This window comes from Dipteris shenzhenensis, chromosome 6 (assembly GCF_047967505.1).
Source record: "Dipteris shenzhenensis isolate YYH24624 ecotype China chromosome 6, Dip_SZ_1.0, whole genome shotgun sequence".
Classification (NCBI taxonomy): domain Eukaryota; kingdom Viridiplantae; phylum Streptophyta; class Polypodiopsida; order Gleicheniales; family Dipteridaceae; genus Dipteris; species Dipteris shenzhenensis.
Window position 1 is genome coordinate 36,325,073 of NC_141601.1, and position 18,402 is coordinate 36,343,474.

At 41.9% G+C, this 18,402-nt stretch overlaps 1 protein-coding gene across 1 annotated transcript in view; it reads right to left on the reverse strand.

Moving 5' to 3' along the window:
* LOC147901122 (HIT-type Zinc finger family protein) overlaps positions 1 to 8,959 on the reverse strand; it is a 46,100-nt gene extending 37,141 nt beyond the window's left edge. The window contains exons 1-3 of the mRNA XM_087376226.1: positions 8,723 to 8,959; positions 5,164 to 5,195; positions 4,890 to 4,931 (exon numbers count right to left, since the gene is read on the reverse strand). Of these exons, the coding sequence (XP_087232352.1) occupies positions 4,890 to 4,931; positions 5,164 to 5,195; positions 8,723 to 8,796 (148 nt within the window). The 5' untranslated portion in view covers positions 8,797 to 8,959. The remainder of the gene's footprint in view (positions 1 to 4,889; positions 4,932 to 5,163; positions 5,196 to 8,722) is intronic.
* Positions 8,960 to 18,402: the final 9,443 nt, after the last annotated feature.

Here is an 18,402-nt window from a genome sequence, read left to right on the forward strand (position 1 = left end):
AGAGCCCCTTCATTGGGCCTACATCCAAGAGGCAAAGGAAGAGCAAAGGTGCTGTAGACCTAGCTCTACACAGGGCTGAACCCTAGGCTGTCTACCAGGGCAGCAAGGTGCTGAGATCTAGGCAGAGAGTCTACATACGCTCGAGGCGGAGCACGCAGGCTCAGAGTGTTGGAAAGGTCTCCTCCCCATCTATAAGCCCACAAATGAGGAGAGCGTGGGGGAGGGAGACCTAGGGCAACACATGCCCAGAAAAGAGACACATCAGCAGGATAAAGACTCCATATGGGTGTGGATCAGATTCGGGACAATAGGCGCCATTGTACGGCCCTGTACAGAGAGACACGTGGCGGGAAGTGGCTGGAGAAGGCCAGCCAGGTGATGCAATCTTTGGCGCAGGCTATGGGCCTGGAAGAGGTGCTGCAGGACAAGGAAAAAGGCAAGGGTGGTGGCCATGGCAGACCAGCCACACTGGCCTTAGATTGACCCAAGGGAAGGGGCCAATATGGGCTGCCCTTTGAGGCCAGGCAGCAGCCCAAAGGGCCTGGCCTTAGAACTTATATAGGGCAGGAAGAGGCTGCAGAAAGTCAGCCACATAGGCCAGCCCACAACCCCATACATGGGGGTGAGTGGAGCAGCTGGCACACACTACAAGGGGGGGCTGGGCCCCCACCTAAATGCAGAGGGCACACAGCCCAAGAAGAGCTGCCCACAGCCCAAGATAAAGGGCTGGTGGGGTGGGTTTTATGGCAGACTCGTCGGCCAGAATAAGGCTGCCAGTCGGCTATTTCAAGGGGGCCTTGGGGCCTATAAAAGGGAGGCCTAGTGCCTCATTCACATCATCCAGTAAGTCAGCACACAAGGGAGCAGAAGGAGCAGCCAGAGCCCCTTCCTTGGGCCTACATCCAGGAGGCAAAGGAAGAGCAAAGGTGCTGCAGATTTAGCTCTAAACAGGGCTGAACCCTAGGCTGTCTACAAGGGCAGCAAGGAGCTCAGATCTGGATAAAGAGTCTACACACGCTCAAGGTGGAGCACACGGGCTCTAGTTCTAGAGATATCTAGCAGATAGTAGATGGTAAGATCAAAGGACCACGCTCTGGTGGGACTTTGGATCTATCTCTCTTTGTATTGTGTCCATAGTTTTGGACAGAAATACATTCTTTTGGTAGCTCCTATATCTGGCCGGATCATTGTCTATTGATGAGTCCGCACATCTATTTGAAGCGCATAAGTTTAAGAAGTTTGTAATTCCACCCACCGCACACGCTGTGTGAGCTCCTAAGGCTATTCTATCAGTCTTCCGCTCTGCGTACCCTCTGTTGGTCGATATCTAACATGGTATCAGAGCCCAAGTAGGAGGCTCACAAGTGTGGGAGGCAGAAAGCAACGACCTTGCTAAAGGACGACCCTCATTCAGAAGCTCTTGGGAATTGACTTCAACAACTGGAGGACAGTGCCCTTGCGAGAAGGAGAGTGACTCAGGTTCAATCAAGTGCGTAAGTTCTACAAAGGTTGAGTTTGCTTTTCGATTTTGCTGTGTGGTTTAGCACGATTTCAGAAGCCTCTTCAGCCCCTTTTGTCCCTTCCTCCTCCCCCAGTCGACGAGTTCTTTCTTTCACCATCCCTAACTTTGGAGAGTCCAAGAAACTGGATGGGACTAACTATCCTATCTGGAAGGTGAAGATCCGGAGTCATTTAGTGACTCGAAAACTGTGAAAACTGACAACGAGAGCCAAGACGAAGCTGGAGGATGTGATGGACAACAATAGGAGCATACTCATACTAGTAGATGGAGAGGAGCTCGAAGCATGGGAAGAAAGAGATGCCCACGCCATGGCATTGATCATAGGGACTACGGCGGACTCTGTGCTTCCTCACATCCAGATGACCGACACGTTAGTAGAGGCATGGGCCATTCTGAAGGATCTATATGAGATAGATAGCACATCCCGGATCTTGCTTCTTCAGCATTAGCTCTACAATTGGATATGGCTGAAGGAGATTCGGTACATGACCACTTGACGAAAGTCAAGGTGGTGCTAGCATCGGTTGGTCAAAAGGTGGACTCATGCCAGTTGGCCTTGATGGTGCTAAGGAGGCTACCTTCGAGTTTCAAAAGCTTCGTTATAACTATGACAACAGGACAGAGGGACAAACCTCTAACTTTTGAGGAGTTGGCTCCATTACTGCTCCAGGAAGAAGCTAGGGAGAAGCTCTACAACAACAACAACGATGACAAGGCATTGCTAGCGAAGGGTTACGCTGGCAAAGGAAAGGGCAAGTCTAACGGTGGCAAGCCCAAGAAGGATGACACTGGAGATGACGAGGACACTTCCAAGAAGAGGAAGCAAAAGAAAAAGTGTTTCTATTGTGACACGCTAGGCCATTTTGCGAAGGATTGTAGAAAGAAGAAGGCGGATAAGAACAACAAGAAGGAGTCCGACTCAGATTCAAATGGTGACACAAAAGCCAAAGCTAATGTGGCAATTTGAGAACTGTTCTTGGTGACATCTCGATGTGTTACTGAAGTAAGATATGCCGACCTAGAAGCCACAGTGAAGATGTCTGACATTAATATGTGGGCCGACGGGGAGTCAAGAACCTTCGTGAAGGTGACGGACAGCATGGAGTGCTTGGAACCTTCTAGGTGTGTGGCTGTTGATGGATTCCATAGAGTGCCCTGTTTCATGTTCAAATGGTTGCTGTAATTTAGAAGGGGACAGTACAGGATTGCACAAGTTATTGGTATGTGCCTCAATGAGGTGCATAGTTTGCTTTTAAAGCAAGCACACAGGTAGTACAATGATCCGGTATGTACTTAATGTTCTTAATTTAAGCCTTTAGAGCCTGCTATGGACAAAATCTGCTCTTCGTATGTCTCAGATGATGCGAGATTGGAAGGAATAGGCCTTCTTCGAAGGCAGAAGGGGAAGTGTGGGTGCTTCTTCAAATCTCGGACACAGATTGCTGGAAGGTGATGGACAAGGTGTACTAAAGCCACAATAGTACTTGCTTGAGAGCTCAATGAGAGTTCGTGGTCCAGGTTGTCTGGAAATATTATTGGGATTTCATTTCTCGAGATGGTTCTTTTGTTGTGGACCTTGCCAAAGGAAGGACGGGTTGAAACAGAGCGTAAAAGCATGGTTCCTCGAAGACTCTAGGTTGTTCACTCATTCTAAGGGGGACAACTGGAAGATCATGGTGTCTAGATTGCTTGAGTTCAAAGGCAGGGACGTGACTCAAGGTGGTGGTGCCATTTGGTGCTACCGTGGATGGACCTGTGTACCAGGATGTTTGCTTATGCAAGACTGGACCGGGAGGAGCAGGAGCCACTGGTTGAAAAGCTAGGAACCGGAATTGACACCGACTTGTGCCAAAGGGTTTCATCATGGGAGCTGCTCGGGCAACGTCATCGACGTATTGGCATTGGGTCGAGATGTGTCGGTGACAGGGGGTGTTGGAAAGGTCACCTCCCCATCTGTAAGCCCCCAAATGAGGAGAGTGGGGGAGGGAGACCTAGGGCAACACGCGCACAGAAAAGAGACACATGGGCAGGATAAAGACTGCCATATGGGCGTGGATCAGATCTGTGACAGTAGGCACCATTGTATGGCCCTGTACGGAGGGAGACACGTGCCACGAAGCAGCTGGAGAAGGCCAGCCAGGTGGTGCAATCTTTGGTGCAGGCTATGGGCCTGGAAGAGGTGCTGCAGGACAAGGAAAAAGGCAGGGGTGGTGGCCATGGCAGGCGAGCCACACTGGTCTTAGATTGACCCAAGGGAAGGGCCCAATATGGTCTGCCCTTTGGGGCCAGGCAGCAGCCCAAAGGGCCTGGCCTTAGACCTTATATAGGGCAGAAGAAAGTCAGCCACATAGGCCAGCCCCATACATGGGGGTGAGTGAAGCAGCTGGCACACACTACAAGGGGGAGCTGGGCCCCCACTTAAATGCAGAGGGCACACAGCCCAAGAAGAGCTGCCCACAGCCCAAGATAAAGGGCTGGTGGGGGGCGGGTTTTATGGCTGACTGGTCGGCCAGAATAAGGCTGCCAGTCGGCCATTTCAAGGGGCCCCTAGGGCCTATAAAAGGGAGGCCTAGGGCCACATTCACATTATCTAGCAAGTCAGCACACAAGAGAGCAGAAGGAACAGCTGGGCTCAAGATCCCCCATCTGATGCTTCCTACTGTGGTTTCCAGGCCTCCTTCAGGCATGATGTGATCCCAATGAATCTAATATAAAGACACTGTTTAGGACTATGTTGGAGGGAATAAATAACTGTCTATTAGTGGATTTCTGCCCAAAACACTGTCAAGACACTGTCTGCTCTCTGTTGGAAGCTTAGAAACACTGTGTAAACACGGATTTACTGCCAGATCCTCTGAAAAAGTACTTTTTGCTGACTATTTAAACCAAACTGTTTAAAAACACTATGTAGGACTTAGAAACTATTTGAACATCCAATTTCTCTGCCAAAATCACTGAATAGAAGCATTGTATAGAACACTGTTTGAACAATTACTGTCTGAGCAGAGAATTCCAACTGACCAGGGCAGTAGATTCACTGCCACAGGACAATTTGCTGATTGGACAGTTCACAGTTTGCCCAAATGACTAATATAGGGCTCAAGTCTCCAACTAAGTCTTCTGTCTAGGTTTGTATAGCACAGAATAGAGCAGATTAGCAGGAAAAACTCAAAAGCCCCAAATTTCAGTGCAACCATAACTGTGTCCACCTTTCTATTCAAAGGAATCTTCCTATGACAGGGGTTTATAACAATATGCATGCAAGATGTCATATGTTTCAGTAATGTTGGCAATAATCACAACAGCAACGAAGATAGAAATTGACAAATATTGCATCAACCATAGTATCCAGGATTAGAATGTTTACCATCAGCTTGTGGAAGATCCTCCAATTTCGTGCATGGTGTTTCTGTAGAGACAAATATCCAACTCAGAGCAATGCTGCTTTATTTTTCCTAAAATTTTGTAAAGAAGTACACCAGTTCTTGCTTTTTTTAGTAGACCCCCAGAGAGAACAACATATTAGGTCTATTTTCAGGGAACAATCAGGTACAATGTAGACCATACGTCTGCTACAAAGTCATGTCTTCATTTAGAAGCTTCTGCAATTAAAAGAGGTGAATATATAAAGAAGTGTTTACCTTTATGGCGCTTGTAACAAGGCAATGAGCAGCTGCAGAGAAAAACAGAGTCAAAAAGTAAAATGCTTGTTGAATCTCTCTCTCTCTCTCTCTCCCTCTCTCTCATATTTTTTTGGGGGGGAAACCCATGTATGTTTATTACAATCAGCAGTCCCAAAAGAGGGGACATGCAATTACAATATCAAAAGATCTTATTGTAATACAAGTAATCTATCTCACGAACACACAGACCATCATAAAAAGATTGCCTGAGTGACATCCGGAAGTAGTGAAACTTGGAAAAAAGTAGTCTCTCTCTCTCTCTCTCTCTCTCTCTCTCTCTCTCTCTCTCTCTAACACGCATCTTGTCATGCTAGATGTGCATTTACAACAGCATTGAGGCAAAAGACCTTCTAGAGAAACATTGTAATTCAGCAAAATCGTGTAGGTCCCTCAGGGATTCCATATGTTGATTCTACTTGGCCTCATAGACCAATTTGGTCCTTTGAAAATGTTAGCAAACTGTATGGCCCAGGAAATACAGAAAAATGGGAGCCATAGACCTTAAACAACCCCTCAACAACATGCTGATGCAATATGGCTGTACTCAAACTGCAAAGTTCAAAGAAAATGTAAGACATCCTGGGAAAAATTCCGCTACTATTAGCAGAAGATGCAGAACCACAAACCAAACCATGTATATATCAAGATAAATCCAGGAAGTGCCGAAACTCATTCTCTGAAAACACAACAAATAGGTGAACCATCACCATTATTTCACATACAAAGTGAGCTCCTACTATTTCCTTGAGCCAACGGCACTAGCAAATAAAAACTTGCAAAACTGAACCCTGTTGGGTATGGGCGAACCCCCTTGGTGCACGCCCTCATGGCTTTAATGGATATGGTTTGAATTGGGCTCTTTGTGGCACTTGATGACACGTGGATTTGTGGCTTGATTAATCCCAAGCAATGTTGGGATCTTGTGAGCCTTGGATATAAGCGAGGGTGTGGGACCCGTTGTACCGCTGCCTCCTTTGGACACATGGCACCTTTTGCGAGTTCCTATATTGGTATCAGAGCTGGTTTGGTCCAAGTAGACTGTGTATCATGTGGCAGCTGTCGTGCGTGACTGACATGGCAGCAACTATCTCTAGACTGCTGTGAAGAGTTGTGATTTGTGGCAGACACATTTAAGTGCAACTTTGCGTGGCAGAGTTGTCGCGACCCATGGCGGCTGACTGTAGTGTGACTTTATGTGGACACGCAGCTGCTTGCACCTGCAGTTAACTCTATGTCTGTGTGGTGTGACTTTGAGGCACTTTGGGATGGCTTTGGTTTGCTGACACCCATGCGGTTTGTCTCGCGTCAATATAGTTTGTGGGCTGGTCTTGTGTTTGATCAGTTCACCTTTCAAGGTGCTTAGCCCACTGGGGCCATTGGGTATGGGCTAACCCCCTTGGTGTACCCCCTTGTGGCTTGGATGGCAATGGGTTGAATTGGGCTCCTTGCGATGCTTGATGACACGTGGATTTGCAGCTTGATTAATCCCAGCAATGTTGGTATCTTGTGAGCCTTGGATATAACTAGGCTGTGTTAAGAGTCTAATACTTTTTATGTTCATTTCATGGGTGGTCCCATATTGTGCTAAAGAGTCAAAATTCTTCCACTTCCTCATGGTTTGAGAACCCCTATAATTAAGTTCCTTGCCAAAACTACCTTGCAACTAGCCAAAATGTGCTATACCTTTCGTGTACCTTTCCCTTACGTGGCACTGTGTCTAGCGTTCAATAAAAGTATGATTTTCTTTGCCAACTGTTTTTGGTAAATGTGTCCACTAGTTTGAGAAAATTCTCTCCCATCTCCCTAAAAGGGTGACGTGCTGGAATGTAGCAAATGATGCTCCTTAATGAGAAATACTTATTCAGGTGTAATAACATCTGTAGACCAAAGGAAGAGCCTATACAGCTGACTTCCACAAGGTGGATCTACATAACCTTGTCGTGGAATACATGGTGCTAATAAGGAAGAAGACGTGACAGCCATCAATTTCTCAAGTACATATACCTAGATGAATCCAGGAACATTCCCAAACTCATCCTCTAAAAACAAAACATAGTGTAGTTTCAATCTCACCATAGTCACTCATAAAATTGAAAACCATAAACTCCATCATGCATAGCAAGGACTAGGTACTATGACATCCCCACTGATGCCATGAGCGCCCCAACAGTGGGTGTAGGCTATAGTATAAAAATATGCTCTCACACATACAAATCCACAGACCCACACATACTTAAGCATCCATTTATACAAAGTCTTCGTACTGAGTTTCTGTCAGCACTCCAGAGGTGAAGGGCAGACTCAGCCATGACGAAGGCTAGCACTGAAGGAGAAGGCTAATCGAAAAGTAGTCCAAAATCTCTTCATTCAAGCTACAACTGCTTGTGAAGTCTAAATGATTTCATTTTAGTCTAAACGATCTCATTCTCAAATACAGCATATAATCATGCTCATACGCATGTATTCAAAATCAATGTGTCGATAAAGGCATTGCATGTGGACGGGTGAACCCTCATGATAGTATGAACCTATGCACCACTAAAAACTGAACTAAAAGACCGATTTGACTCCGTCCTAAGGAGGGTGTGGAGGAGTACTTCCTCCAAATACTCTATCAAGACCAGGTGAGGTGCCATAGGGTTATAGTCAAAGGAGCATGGTCGTATTGGATCATAAAGCAACATATCCAGCAAAGTGGTGAGCTGTAAGGCTACCTTCAAGGGATGCCTTGCATGCTAGTTAAGGACCAGCTCACACGATTTTAAAAGTAGAATCAGGTAGATGGCTGAAGAACCCAAAAAAAGATTTGTAAATTATGCCCCAAGGGGTGAAATACGAGAGGGAGTTCATACACTTCTCGACGTTGTCCCTATGGACATACCAGAGAGGGACACAACTTGGACAGTACGGAAGAAGGTCTTGGAGAGGGAATACAACGTTGTGAGATCCGCCCCAAACTCATAGATATACACATCCTTTATCTGGCTTCCGGTTGTAGTTTTGGTGGTAATTCTGCATCAGCCTAAACTCATGGACATACACATCTTTGTCTGGAACTTTTGATGCAATCTGGAGCAGCTATATCTAGAGCCAGAATTGTAATCCAAATTTGATTCCTCTTGTTTTTTACTGTCCCATAGATCCTGTTGGGTGTCCTGTGGACATCAGTGGAGTCATCTCTCTCTCTCTCTCTCGATCCCCTTGTCAGAACACATTCACATTCGCTGCACACACATTTGGTAAGTTCAAATTTTAATCAATATGCTCTAGACAGAGAACGTCTATAGTGTAGAGCACGAGGTTGGTATGGTGATATTTCTATGAAGTTGAATGTTCTCTCCGTAAGCTTTGCAAACGCTTCAACCCTGGAGTGTGTGGAACACCAAGTTCAGCACAAACAGACACAGACCCCATACAAACACCACGCACAAATTTCTAAGGCGCGATCATAAAGGGAGAAAACTCAGCTGGTAAACGAAACTGGAGGGGAAAATACGGAAATGGTGAAGATGTGTACTAGGGAATGAAGCAGGTTGGACACTTGTATTTAGAATGAGCGTCCTGGCAGACTTTGCATTGTTGAGGACCCATCAGAATAAACAGAATAGCTGGTAAACCTTGCCAATCAAGCCACACGCAAAGTACTAGCTAACACCTTGAGTTCTTCCATTGCATCTTCACGTGTTTTCCTCTCGAGTAGGTCTTCTAGCAACTAATGTGCAACACAATGGGCTTCATTAGTGAATGGTACTCTTGAAATATTTATCAGGATTAACAAGGTGAAAATTTCACTAGGCCTCACCCTTAGATTATGACAAAATTTCACTATGGGCATTAACAAGGTAAAAATTTCACTAGGCTTGCCAAAGGAGATATGACAATTTCACCCTTAGATTATGACAACCCTTAAAGCCCCTCTCAACTTACCCTTCTATCATAGCATTTCATTTAACGCCTTGCACAATCCCCATAATAAATAATCCAAAAACAAATGCCTAGACATTTGCCTTTGGCATGCCAAACAGGAAAACGGCACCATTTCGATGATAATCCAACCAAGTGCAACAACATTGGATTGTGGACTGTATCTCCCTTGTAGTGCAAAAAACGTAACTTTGGTACAAGGTAGTGGTTTCAAGCATGCTCTTGCTCAGCTTGAGAATTCGTTCTATCCCGTTCTCATCTGTCTCCTCTTGGAGGCACTTTAGTTTTCTAAATCTACACTTCTCTAAAATATCTTAATCCATTCACCAATTACTAATTCCAACTCGGCATACACCATTTAAGGCATATGGAACCATTGGGCTTGATTCAAGCATGCTACTTTAATAGGAAGAGCATGCACATTTGAATAAAAGAAGTTATTCTTTATACCATGCCTCCTATTGTGATAGCATCCTCTAGGTTTGCCTTCTGCCTTCACCTTCATCTCTACTCCTCTTCAATGAAAAATCAACATAACACGTAAAGGACCCCTTATCAAATGGTAGAAATTTTTGAGAAAGGCTCCCACCCTTGAAGAATGGCATCATGGTCCTGATGGGCTCCTCTCTTGTCGCATTAATAACTCGGATAGATAGGGTGAGCTATCTACATGGCCACCTCTCTCCATTATTATCATCTATGAGTATCCGCAGTGCCATTGTACTACTTGCTAGCTGTTATAATAAGCCAAGACAGCCTACTAAATAAGCAGGGATGGATAGTCTCATATGTTTCAGATCCAATCTTTTCACTGACATGGATCTCTTTCTTTATGATGAACATCACAAGAGTTACATTCCTTATATGACTAGCTTGTTGCCTATAACTTTTGTGCTTCAACTCCCATTTCCTTATTCCTCAGCTTGTTCGCTTACTCCTCTATCATCCAAAACATTAATCCTAATTTTTTCTCCCAACTCTCAACCGTGAGGGTCTTGCAAGATTGTAAGACTCTACTTTTATACAAAGCCCATGTTATATCCCATCCCTCCATTCATGATACACTGACATCATCAACAAATCATGATCTTGGAGCGATCTCATAACACATGATTCCCCAAAACCATGTATAGACATTGCTAATTAGGATTCAACCCAAACCAGTGCGTTAGACTCCCATTTCATGATGCTAATAGGCTTATGGGTTTGAGCATCTACTTCTAACAACCTTGTTGTGTCCTCTATGACCTTTCTCTTTAAATTCTACAACCTATCTAGTGCTCTCTATTCTGTCCTCCATCTCTCTCTCAATGATGCGGTTTGTCTTCTCTAGCAATTGCTCTCAAAGAACCTAGTCAGCTAGCTTGCACTGCACCTTTATCAAATGCTAAGATTTGCTTAGCTACCCTTGTTTTTAATTTATAGCATGATATGTATTCATATGTTGTCTTTGATAGTGTTTGAAGGTTATGTTGTAACAATTTTTGTCATGTATTTACTTTTGTGATTTTGATATGGTTGGGTGATTTTAGGTGATCATTAACCTATTTTCTAGCAGAATTTGTTGGATTCTTTCCTTACTTTTGCTGCATTAAGTGTGTTGGAATGCAGTAGTGTATTTGGCCATCCTTGGTATCCCGAAAGGTAAAAATGTATGTGCCATCTAGGAGATTATCATGACTTTGTAGCTCTTGAATGCAACAACTTTGGAGGAGATGTACCAATGAATCACACTTTGCCAGTTGGAATTATATCGAGATTGAGGAACTATTCATAAAGGGTATTCCTACTAATAATTTTGATGAAGATGTCTGACACCACCATTTGGACCACTTGATCATGCACCAATCCCTCAATATTAGTGCAAGAAATGTAGAATATAAATGTGGTTGAGTTCCGTGTAGGAAATCTACACATTTTTGTAGATTTTTGTTTTTAACACACACAACATCGATTGTAGTTTTGCTTTGCCTTCCAACATACTTCACCCTATAAAAATTAGGAAAGAATCCAATAAATTCTACAAGAGGACATGTTAATGATCACCTAAAATCATTTGAGCATACCAAAGATCCAAAAGTAAGACCAATGACAACAAACATCTCAACATAACATTAAAGTACTATCAAAGACACAGCATATACACATAAAAACAAGGGTAGCTATTGACCAAGGGGGGGAAGGGAGGGGAGGAGGTCATAACAAACCATGCAACTTGTCACTTATCTCTGCGAAGACACATTTGGGTTAATGCCTGTTTGTATTTAAGATTGCCTTCCTAGTGACTAACTAGCCTCATTCTGACTTGTGATATTTATGCAAGGCTAATTATTCTTTACTAACATGATCCTTTCCTAACATAAACTCTTTTTGTCCTAACATAAACTTGTTGCTAACTGATGACCTATCTAGTATTTGTGTTGTCATTTCCTAGCCCAATGTGGCCTAAGTTTTCCTCTATTTGTCAATTCCCTAACTATAATACCCTGATATTACTATTCTCAAAATCCCTATTAACACATTACTATGCATGTCCATGCATCGTGTACACTCCTTGTTGTCAAATATAAGACTCCTTTCTTTCTTTCTGGTCCAAACATATTCGTACAATTAAAATACATGATTGCAAAAAAATCTTTTACATAGATTTGCACTTGATTTACCTCAACTTTTTCTTATCCATCTTTTGTTCCTCATACTAAACATTAATTGTCAATACATAACTGCTTATTTAATTAATTAATTGTCAATGCATAACCTCATACTAAACATTAATTGTCAATACATAACCACTTATTCAAATTTCAACATGCCAATCCAAGTCCATTAAATGAGAAAAGATCCTCCCTTTTAACCTAGTATTATAATGCAAGGTAACAATAACTAATCAAGGAAATGAGATGATGCCGAGCAATTGTTGTGTCTCCACAAGGAAGCTTTCCACCCAAGTGTGTGTAGCCCCAACATTGCTTTTCCAACTAGAGAAGTCACTTTGGCTCCACTCCCTCCCTTTCCAAACTCCCATCAAGATCCATTTGAGAGATAAAGAAAATGGAGTAAGTCCCTTCTTTTATAGGCATTGAAGGCCTCTACCACCTTCTTTTACCACCCATCAACAATCCTAAATATTAACATGGCATATACGAAATAAAATTATTGATACACATATTAGTGTGCATGGCCCCTCTCATGCTTCTCTCACGTGAGTGTAAGGGAATTAGGTGGCTCCTTCTCATGAGTGTAGGAAATGTACATGGCTCCTAGGGTGTGAATGCATCATTGAAAGTGATTCATTAAGGTAGATCGGGACCCTCATGATGATAAATACCAATGGTAGCATCTCGACCATAGTAATTGAGTAATGTGCTCACCTCTGTCTTAGCAATCTCTCACTCACTCATAAGCATGATCACCATTCTTAGCAATCCCTCCCTCAGAAGCATGATCACCACACAAACATTGCCTAAAATTGACCATCAAAAACCAAATATAGCTCATATTTACTAATAAATATATGCATAAGCACTCAATAGAATAAACCAAGGAAATATGTGCCATAGTGCACAATCAAGACATATATGGTCCATATTGCCCAATCAAGACATATATGTGCATACCACCCCTGGAACAGTGTAAAAACACATGGACTATGAAAAATCCACATTAACCATGACTAAAAAAGTGAGTACAAGTGAACCTAACCATGCTAAAATTTTAACTCCTTTAAAATTTTTCCATCCTAATGTAATTTTCTCAATAAAAATTTCTTCTTAATTTTCTCACACGTTTCCCAATTCAATTTCTTTTAATTTTTTCTATCTTAATTTTCATGTAAATTTTTTAATCTTAATTTACATCTCCTTTCCATCATGTTGTAATTTCCTTTAATTGTTTCCTTCTTAATTTTTTAATATTTTCCATCTTTATTTCCCTTTAAAATTATCCACCTAAATTTCTTTTAATGTTTTCCATCTTAATTTTCCTATTAATTTTTTCCATCTTAATTTCCTTTAATGCTTTTCGTCTTAATTTTCTCATGGTAATTTGCTTTTAAACCCTTCTTTTTCTCTAATGAATTTTACATGGTTGATTGTCATCTATATTTTTGCCTAGGGTTTTATTAGCTCTTTTAACTTAATTAATTATTTATTTAGTCCCCTATCTATATCAATTGCCTTGTCCATGTATTCAATTAATTCATGTTGTATTTAAATAGTTCCACCATCTTAGCATTTAAAGCCATGAATTTTATTGATCATATTATTGTTTTCTTCTAAGCTTATGAATCTTTTTGGAACTCTAAAATTATGTTCAAGTTCTTAGGTAGAGCGATAACAAGCAAGGGAATACATGCATTACCTAAATGCAATGGCATTGTTCTAACAATTCATTGCTTTGGATGGTGATAGGTAAGTGGATCTTGACCTTGAAGCCTAGGCTACGTAACAGATTCTACATTTTCCTTTATTGGATTTATGCTTCTTTCTTGCAAACTCAATATGAAATCCTTTTTTATAAGAAATTGGCTATGTTGCTATTTTGAGCTTTGTGTGTTGTATCGTTAAGGGGTCTTCTTTACTAAGCACGTGTGCATGCACACACACACACACACTTCCTATTCACTTCTTACCTTACAGTTACTTTACCTTTTTCCTCCCCCCTCCCCCTTACATTTACACTCCTTGTCTTCCTCTCTCATTTACACTCCCTAACCCCTTAATTTTCCCTAAATTCCTAAATCCCTATTAACTTTTTTCATATCTTCCTATTTTTTCCTATTTTCTTGGTTTTTCCTTTCTACTTCTCTAAGCCCCCATTTTTCCTAGTTTCATATTTGTCCATAATTTCCCATTTCCCTAATTCTCCCTAAACCTCTTTTTCAAAATTCCCTATTTTGCCTTTTTTCCATAGTTTCCTAATTTCTCCTTTCTCCTAGTCCCCCCCCCCCCTTCCCTCTTATTTTCTTCCTAATTTAATTGCTTCAAAAAATTCCCTACTTTTGCACTCCCTACCTATTCCCTTATTTTCCTAAACAACCCCCCCTTTTTTCCTTAATTTAAAAATCCCTTTTAAAACACTAATACCCCTAGTACCCCCTTCTTACTTTACCTCGCTATGCAACCCTTTTAAAAGTCCTCGTTTCATCCCCCTCGTAGTGTGGGCTCTATGCCTCCCTCACTTCCCCCTTGACGTCTCACTTCCCGTGACTCCCCGACTATCCTATCCTCCCTTATAAAATGGTACCCATCCCATCTCTCACAGCTCACTAAATCATTGCCTCTCCCCTACCTACGCCCACTAAAGCTCTACCCATACGCCCGCTAATGCTTTGGAGTTTGGCCCGCTACCTCGCACTGACGCTCTGCCTTGCTTTGACCTAGTCTCCCCATGCTTTGGCTATCTAGCACTACCTACATTTGTTACCTACGGCCTACCATTGCTCCCTCACATACTGGCTTTGTCCTCTCTGCTCCATACTCCCAGTCGCTTCTAGCAATCCGTGTGCTTTAAAAGCCTCGCCCCCTCTCTACTCCTCACTGTCCCTGCCCATGATCGCTGTGTTAGAAGCTATCCGTGAGCTTTAAAAGCCTCACCCCCCCTCTCTACTCCTCGCTGTCCCCACCCGCAATCGCTGCATCTTGACGGTTACCTTTTGCATGTGCACGAGCGGATCTCTCCACCACCACAAGTTCTCAATGGACTCACAGGTCCTTAATTGCTCACACTCTCACCTTTTATACAGTTCTAAAAGTACTTCTTCCCTTGTTATTTTTCGTCCATTTATTCCCCCTTTCTCTAAAACTCCCTTCTAAATATATTCCTTATACCCAAAACCCCCCCCCCCCCCTTGTCCCTTTTTCTTTTTCTTTAATTTTCCTTTCGTATTATCTCTCAAACAAACCCAACCCCTCTCACGTATTTACTCTTCCCTTACTTTACCCTTCCCCCCTTAGTAATTAAATAAACCTCTTCTTCTCCCCCCCCATTTCCCCCTCCTCTTTTTTATGCCCTTTTTAAAGGTTATGGTAGTATTTCCTTTTTTCTCCCATGTTATCCTCCTTCTTTACTTATTCTTCCCTTTTTATGTTTACCCCTTAACATTCCTTTGTTTATTATTTATTCATATAAACCCTTTTTCTTTATTTATCTATACACTCCCTTTTTCCTCTTATTAATCCCCCTTCCTCACTAAGCTAATCCCCCCTCCCCTTTCTTTTTTTCTCTCCTCTCAAATCAATTTTTTCCCCTTTATTGATATTTTGAACCTTCAAAAAACTTTTTAAATGAAGTTTAAGGAAAAGGTGAATTTCCTTTAAGTCTATCTCTTTAACTACTAAGGAAGTACTCTCTTGGTCAGGACTTCCCCACTTCCCCCAGCATTGTTTTATAATGATGCTAACACCTGCTCCTCCGTCTAAGATGGCCATAGCTTTCTTATCATGGAAGGAGATGGTTATCACTACATTCGTGTCATCACTCTCAAAATATTGACCGAATTTGTTGAGTGGCACCCTTGGAAGGTCTTGAGCATGATTGGGAGATTCAACATTATCAGGATTTGTTTTCTTTACCTTGTGTTATAAGCAATTTATGCATGTAAAATCTAATTTGTCCTCTCAAAAACGTTTTAGTTGTATTTTTCTAAAACTCTTACACTCTCCTCTATATTATTAACCTGCTTCCTTTCATTATGACTTTTACCTTCTTCTTCCCCCTTTAAAGCATAAATTCAAAATTTAGCTTTTTAAGTTTGTTGTGTGAGCATTTATTTTTATTGTGATCCCGATAACAAGGGAGGGGTATCTATGATAGCTGTCTTCCCAACCAAGTTAAATTGTGATTCTTATCATTTTTTCTTGTTGGATGGTGGTAGGTAGGCAGACTCCCCCCTTCAATAAAAGTGTTGCTGCCAACGACTTTTCAAAGCATTACTACTCGCTTTATCTCTTTTGGGAAAAAATTTTGTTCTTTCTTTAATGATGTCTATTCCTTTTTTGTGGATATTTATTGCAAAATACTTCTATCAAAAGATTTCTCTTTTTCACTGCAAATTCGTCTACTTTTCACTATGAAAGGGGTGTTGTTAATGTCTACTATACACACACACACACTCACACATGCACATGATGAGGATTCAACATTCTTAGTGGTGTGGAGAGCTGTAATCCTTGTTTTTACATGTAGCTATAATTCTTATTTTCAATATGAGATGCAGATAATTGCAAGCACATTAACTTGTAGCAGAGTATTTTTATCTCACTTGGAAAGGCATCTCATGGAGGTATAGTCATAGTGCCAACAACTCCTCATATCCAATGAAAGGCTTTGGAAAAGTGTTGCTCACTATAGCAGACAGTAGGCCACTTAGACTCACTGATGTTTTATGGCACTTGGAATCAAGAATAATCTTTGATTAGTTTCAACCATTGCTAGGACTTTTCTAATTGTCAAGTTTGATGATGATAGATGCATGGCTCATGATGTTAGGGATGGGACATCATTGTTGCTTCAGGTACATGACGTGATGGCCTACATGATGAGTATGAGAGAGTTGTACATGATGTGTTCTCAATTGCCACTACTTTAGAGATGCAATTGTAGATATTTGTCATGCCCAATCTAGCCATCTAAATTGTTATATCTTGGTTGCATTATGTATGATGTGGTGTTTGAGATGCCATAGATACATAATCCTACCCATCGTGTTTGTGAGGGCATCTTGGGGACAACCACATCAAGCATCATTTCCAAAGATGATCCAAACACCATCTATTGGGGGACACCTCTATTTTGTGACGTTTATTAATGACTATTTTTCTAGCTTCACATGGGTATATACAATGAATGAAAATTTGATGTTTTAATGGACTTCCAACATTTTGTCTTGATGACAAAAAATCTATCAGGATGCAAAGTTGGTTTCTCTTCATACAAATTAGGGGGGAGAGTATATCAAAGGAGTTAATGAATGCCTTGCAACAGAGCTATTATATATCAGTGCACTATGCCATACACACCTCAACAAACTTCGTAGCTGAGAGAAAGAACAAATCCTCTCATGGAAATGGCAAGATAATGATAAAGGGAGAGAGTTCAGCAATAGGTTTTGGGTAGAGGCAATTATGTGTGCTACTTATGTGCTAAACAGATGCCTCATAGAAGTTTTGCAGAGCATTACTTTGTATGAAGAGTGTTATGGGAAGAAGCCTTCAATGGGACATCTTAGGGTGCTTGAATGCTTGGCATATGACTTAATGCTAGAACAACATAGGACCAAGCTTGATGACAAAACAATAAAACAATTTTTGGTGGTATACAGTACAGAAAGTAAGGGTTATAGACTCTACCATCCGGCCTGTGAAGAGAGTGGGAGAGAAGTAAGGAGTCTCACTTGCAACTTTCTCACATACATAATGGGGGAATACACATAAAGGTGAGGCTGAAACTAGTTTTCCTCTTCTTATTTGTGAAAGCCAAAAGAACTCTCTCTAAGTACAAAAGGAATAGGTGAACCCTATATGTGGGTCTCAAACCAAACTCAACTAACCTAGGTGACATACTAACTGAGCCACTAACTAGAGTACATAAAGATAGCTGTCATCCAGCTATTATTCATGGGTGGTGTACCAACCGCATCTGCAGCTAACAAGTCGGTGACATAAATGCACAATGGTCACCCTGGCATATCACGAGTTGGAGCTCGATATCTCAACACTCCCCCTCGAGCTCAATCCCAATTCCTGCACACCAAGCAAGTCACTTGCGCAACTTCTTTGCACCCAATGCCTTTGTGAATATGTCAGCTACCTGATCCTCTATGCTGACATAAAACAGATCAATATAACCTATTAGAACCTTCTCCCGCACATAGTGATAATGCACCTCAATGTGCTTTGTTCTAGCATGATAGACTGGGTTATTTGCCAAGTATATACTGCTCATGTTGTCACAATAAATGACAACTGGCCCATCTGTAGACTGATGCATATCATAAAGTAGCTTATGCAACCAAAGCAACCTCACATGCCCATACATCCATGCTACTAGTCCATTGCAGCTTGCCAGGTAGTTCCTTGTCTCTATAGCTGCCATGCTCCACTTTCCAAAAGCACCACTACAACTTTTGAATGCTTCCAAATAGAACACCACCAAGATGACCTCCTAAGATCAAGTTGCCAATAATCCCTGCCATGAGATGAGGAGGGAAATGAACAAAGATGAAATGTGAGCATAAGAGGAACTACCCACACAGGGCAAAGTTCAGAGCTAGTC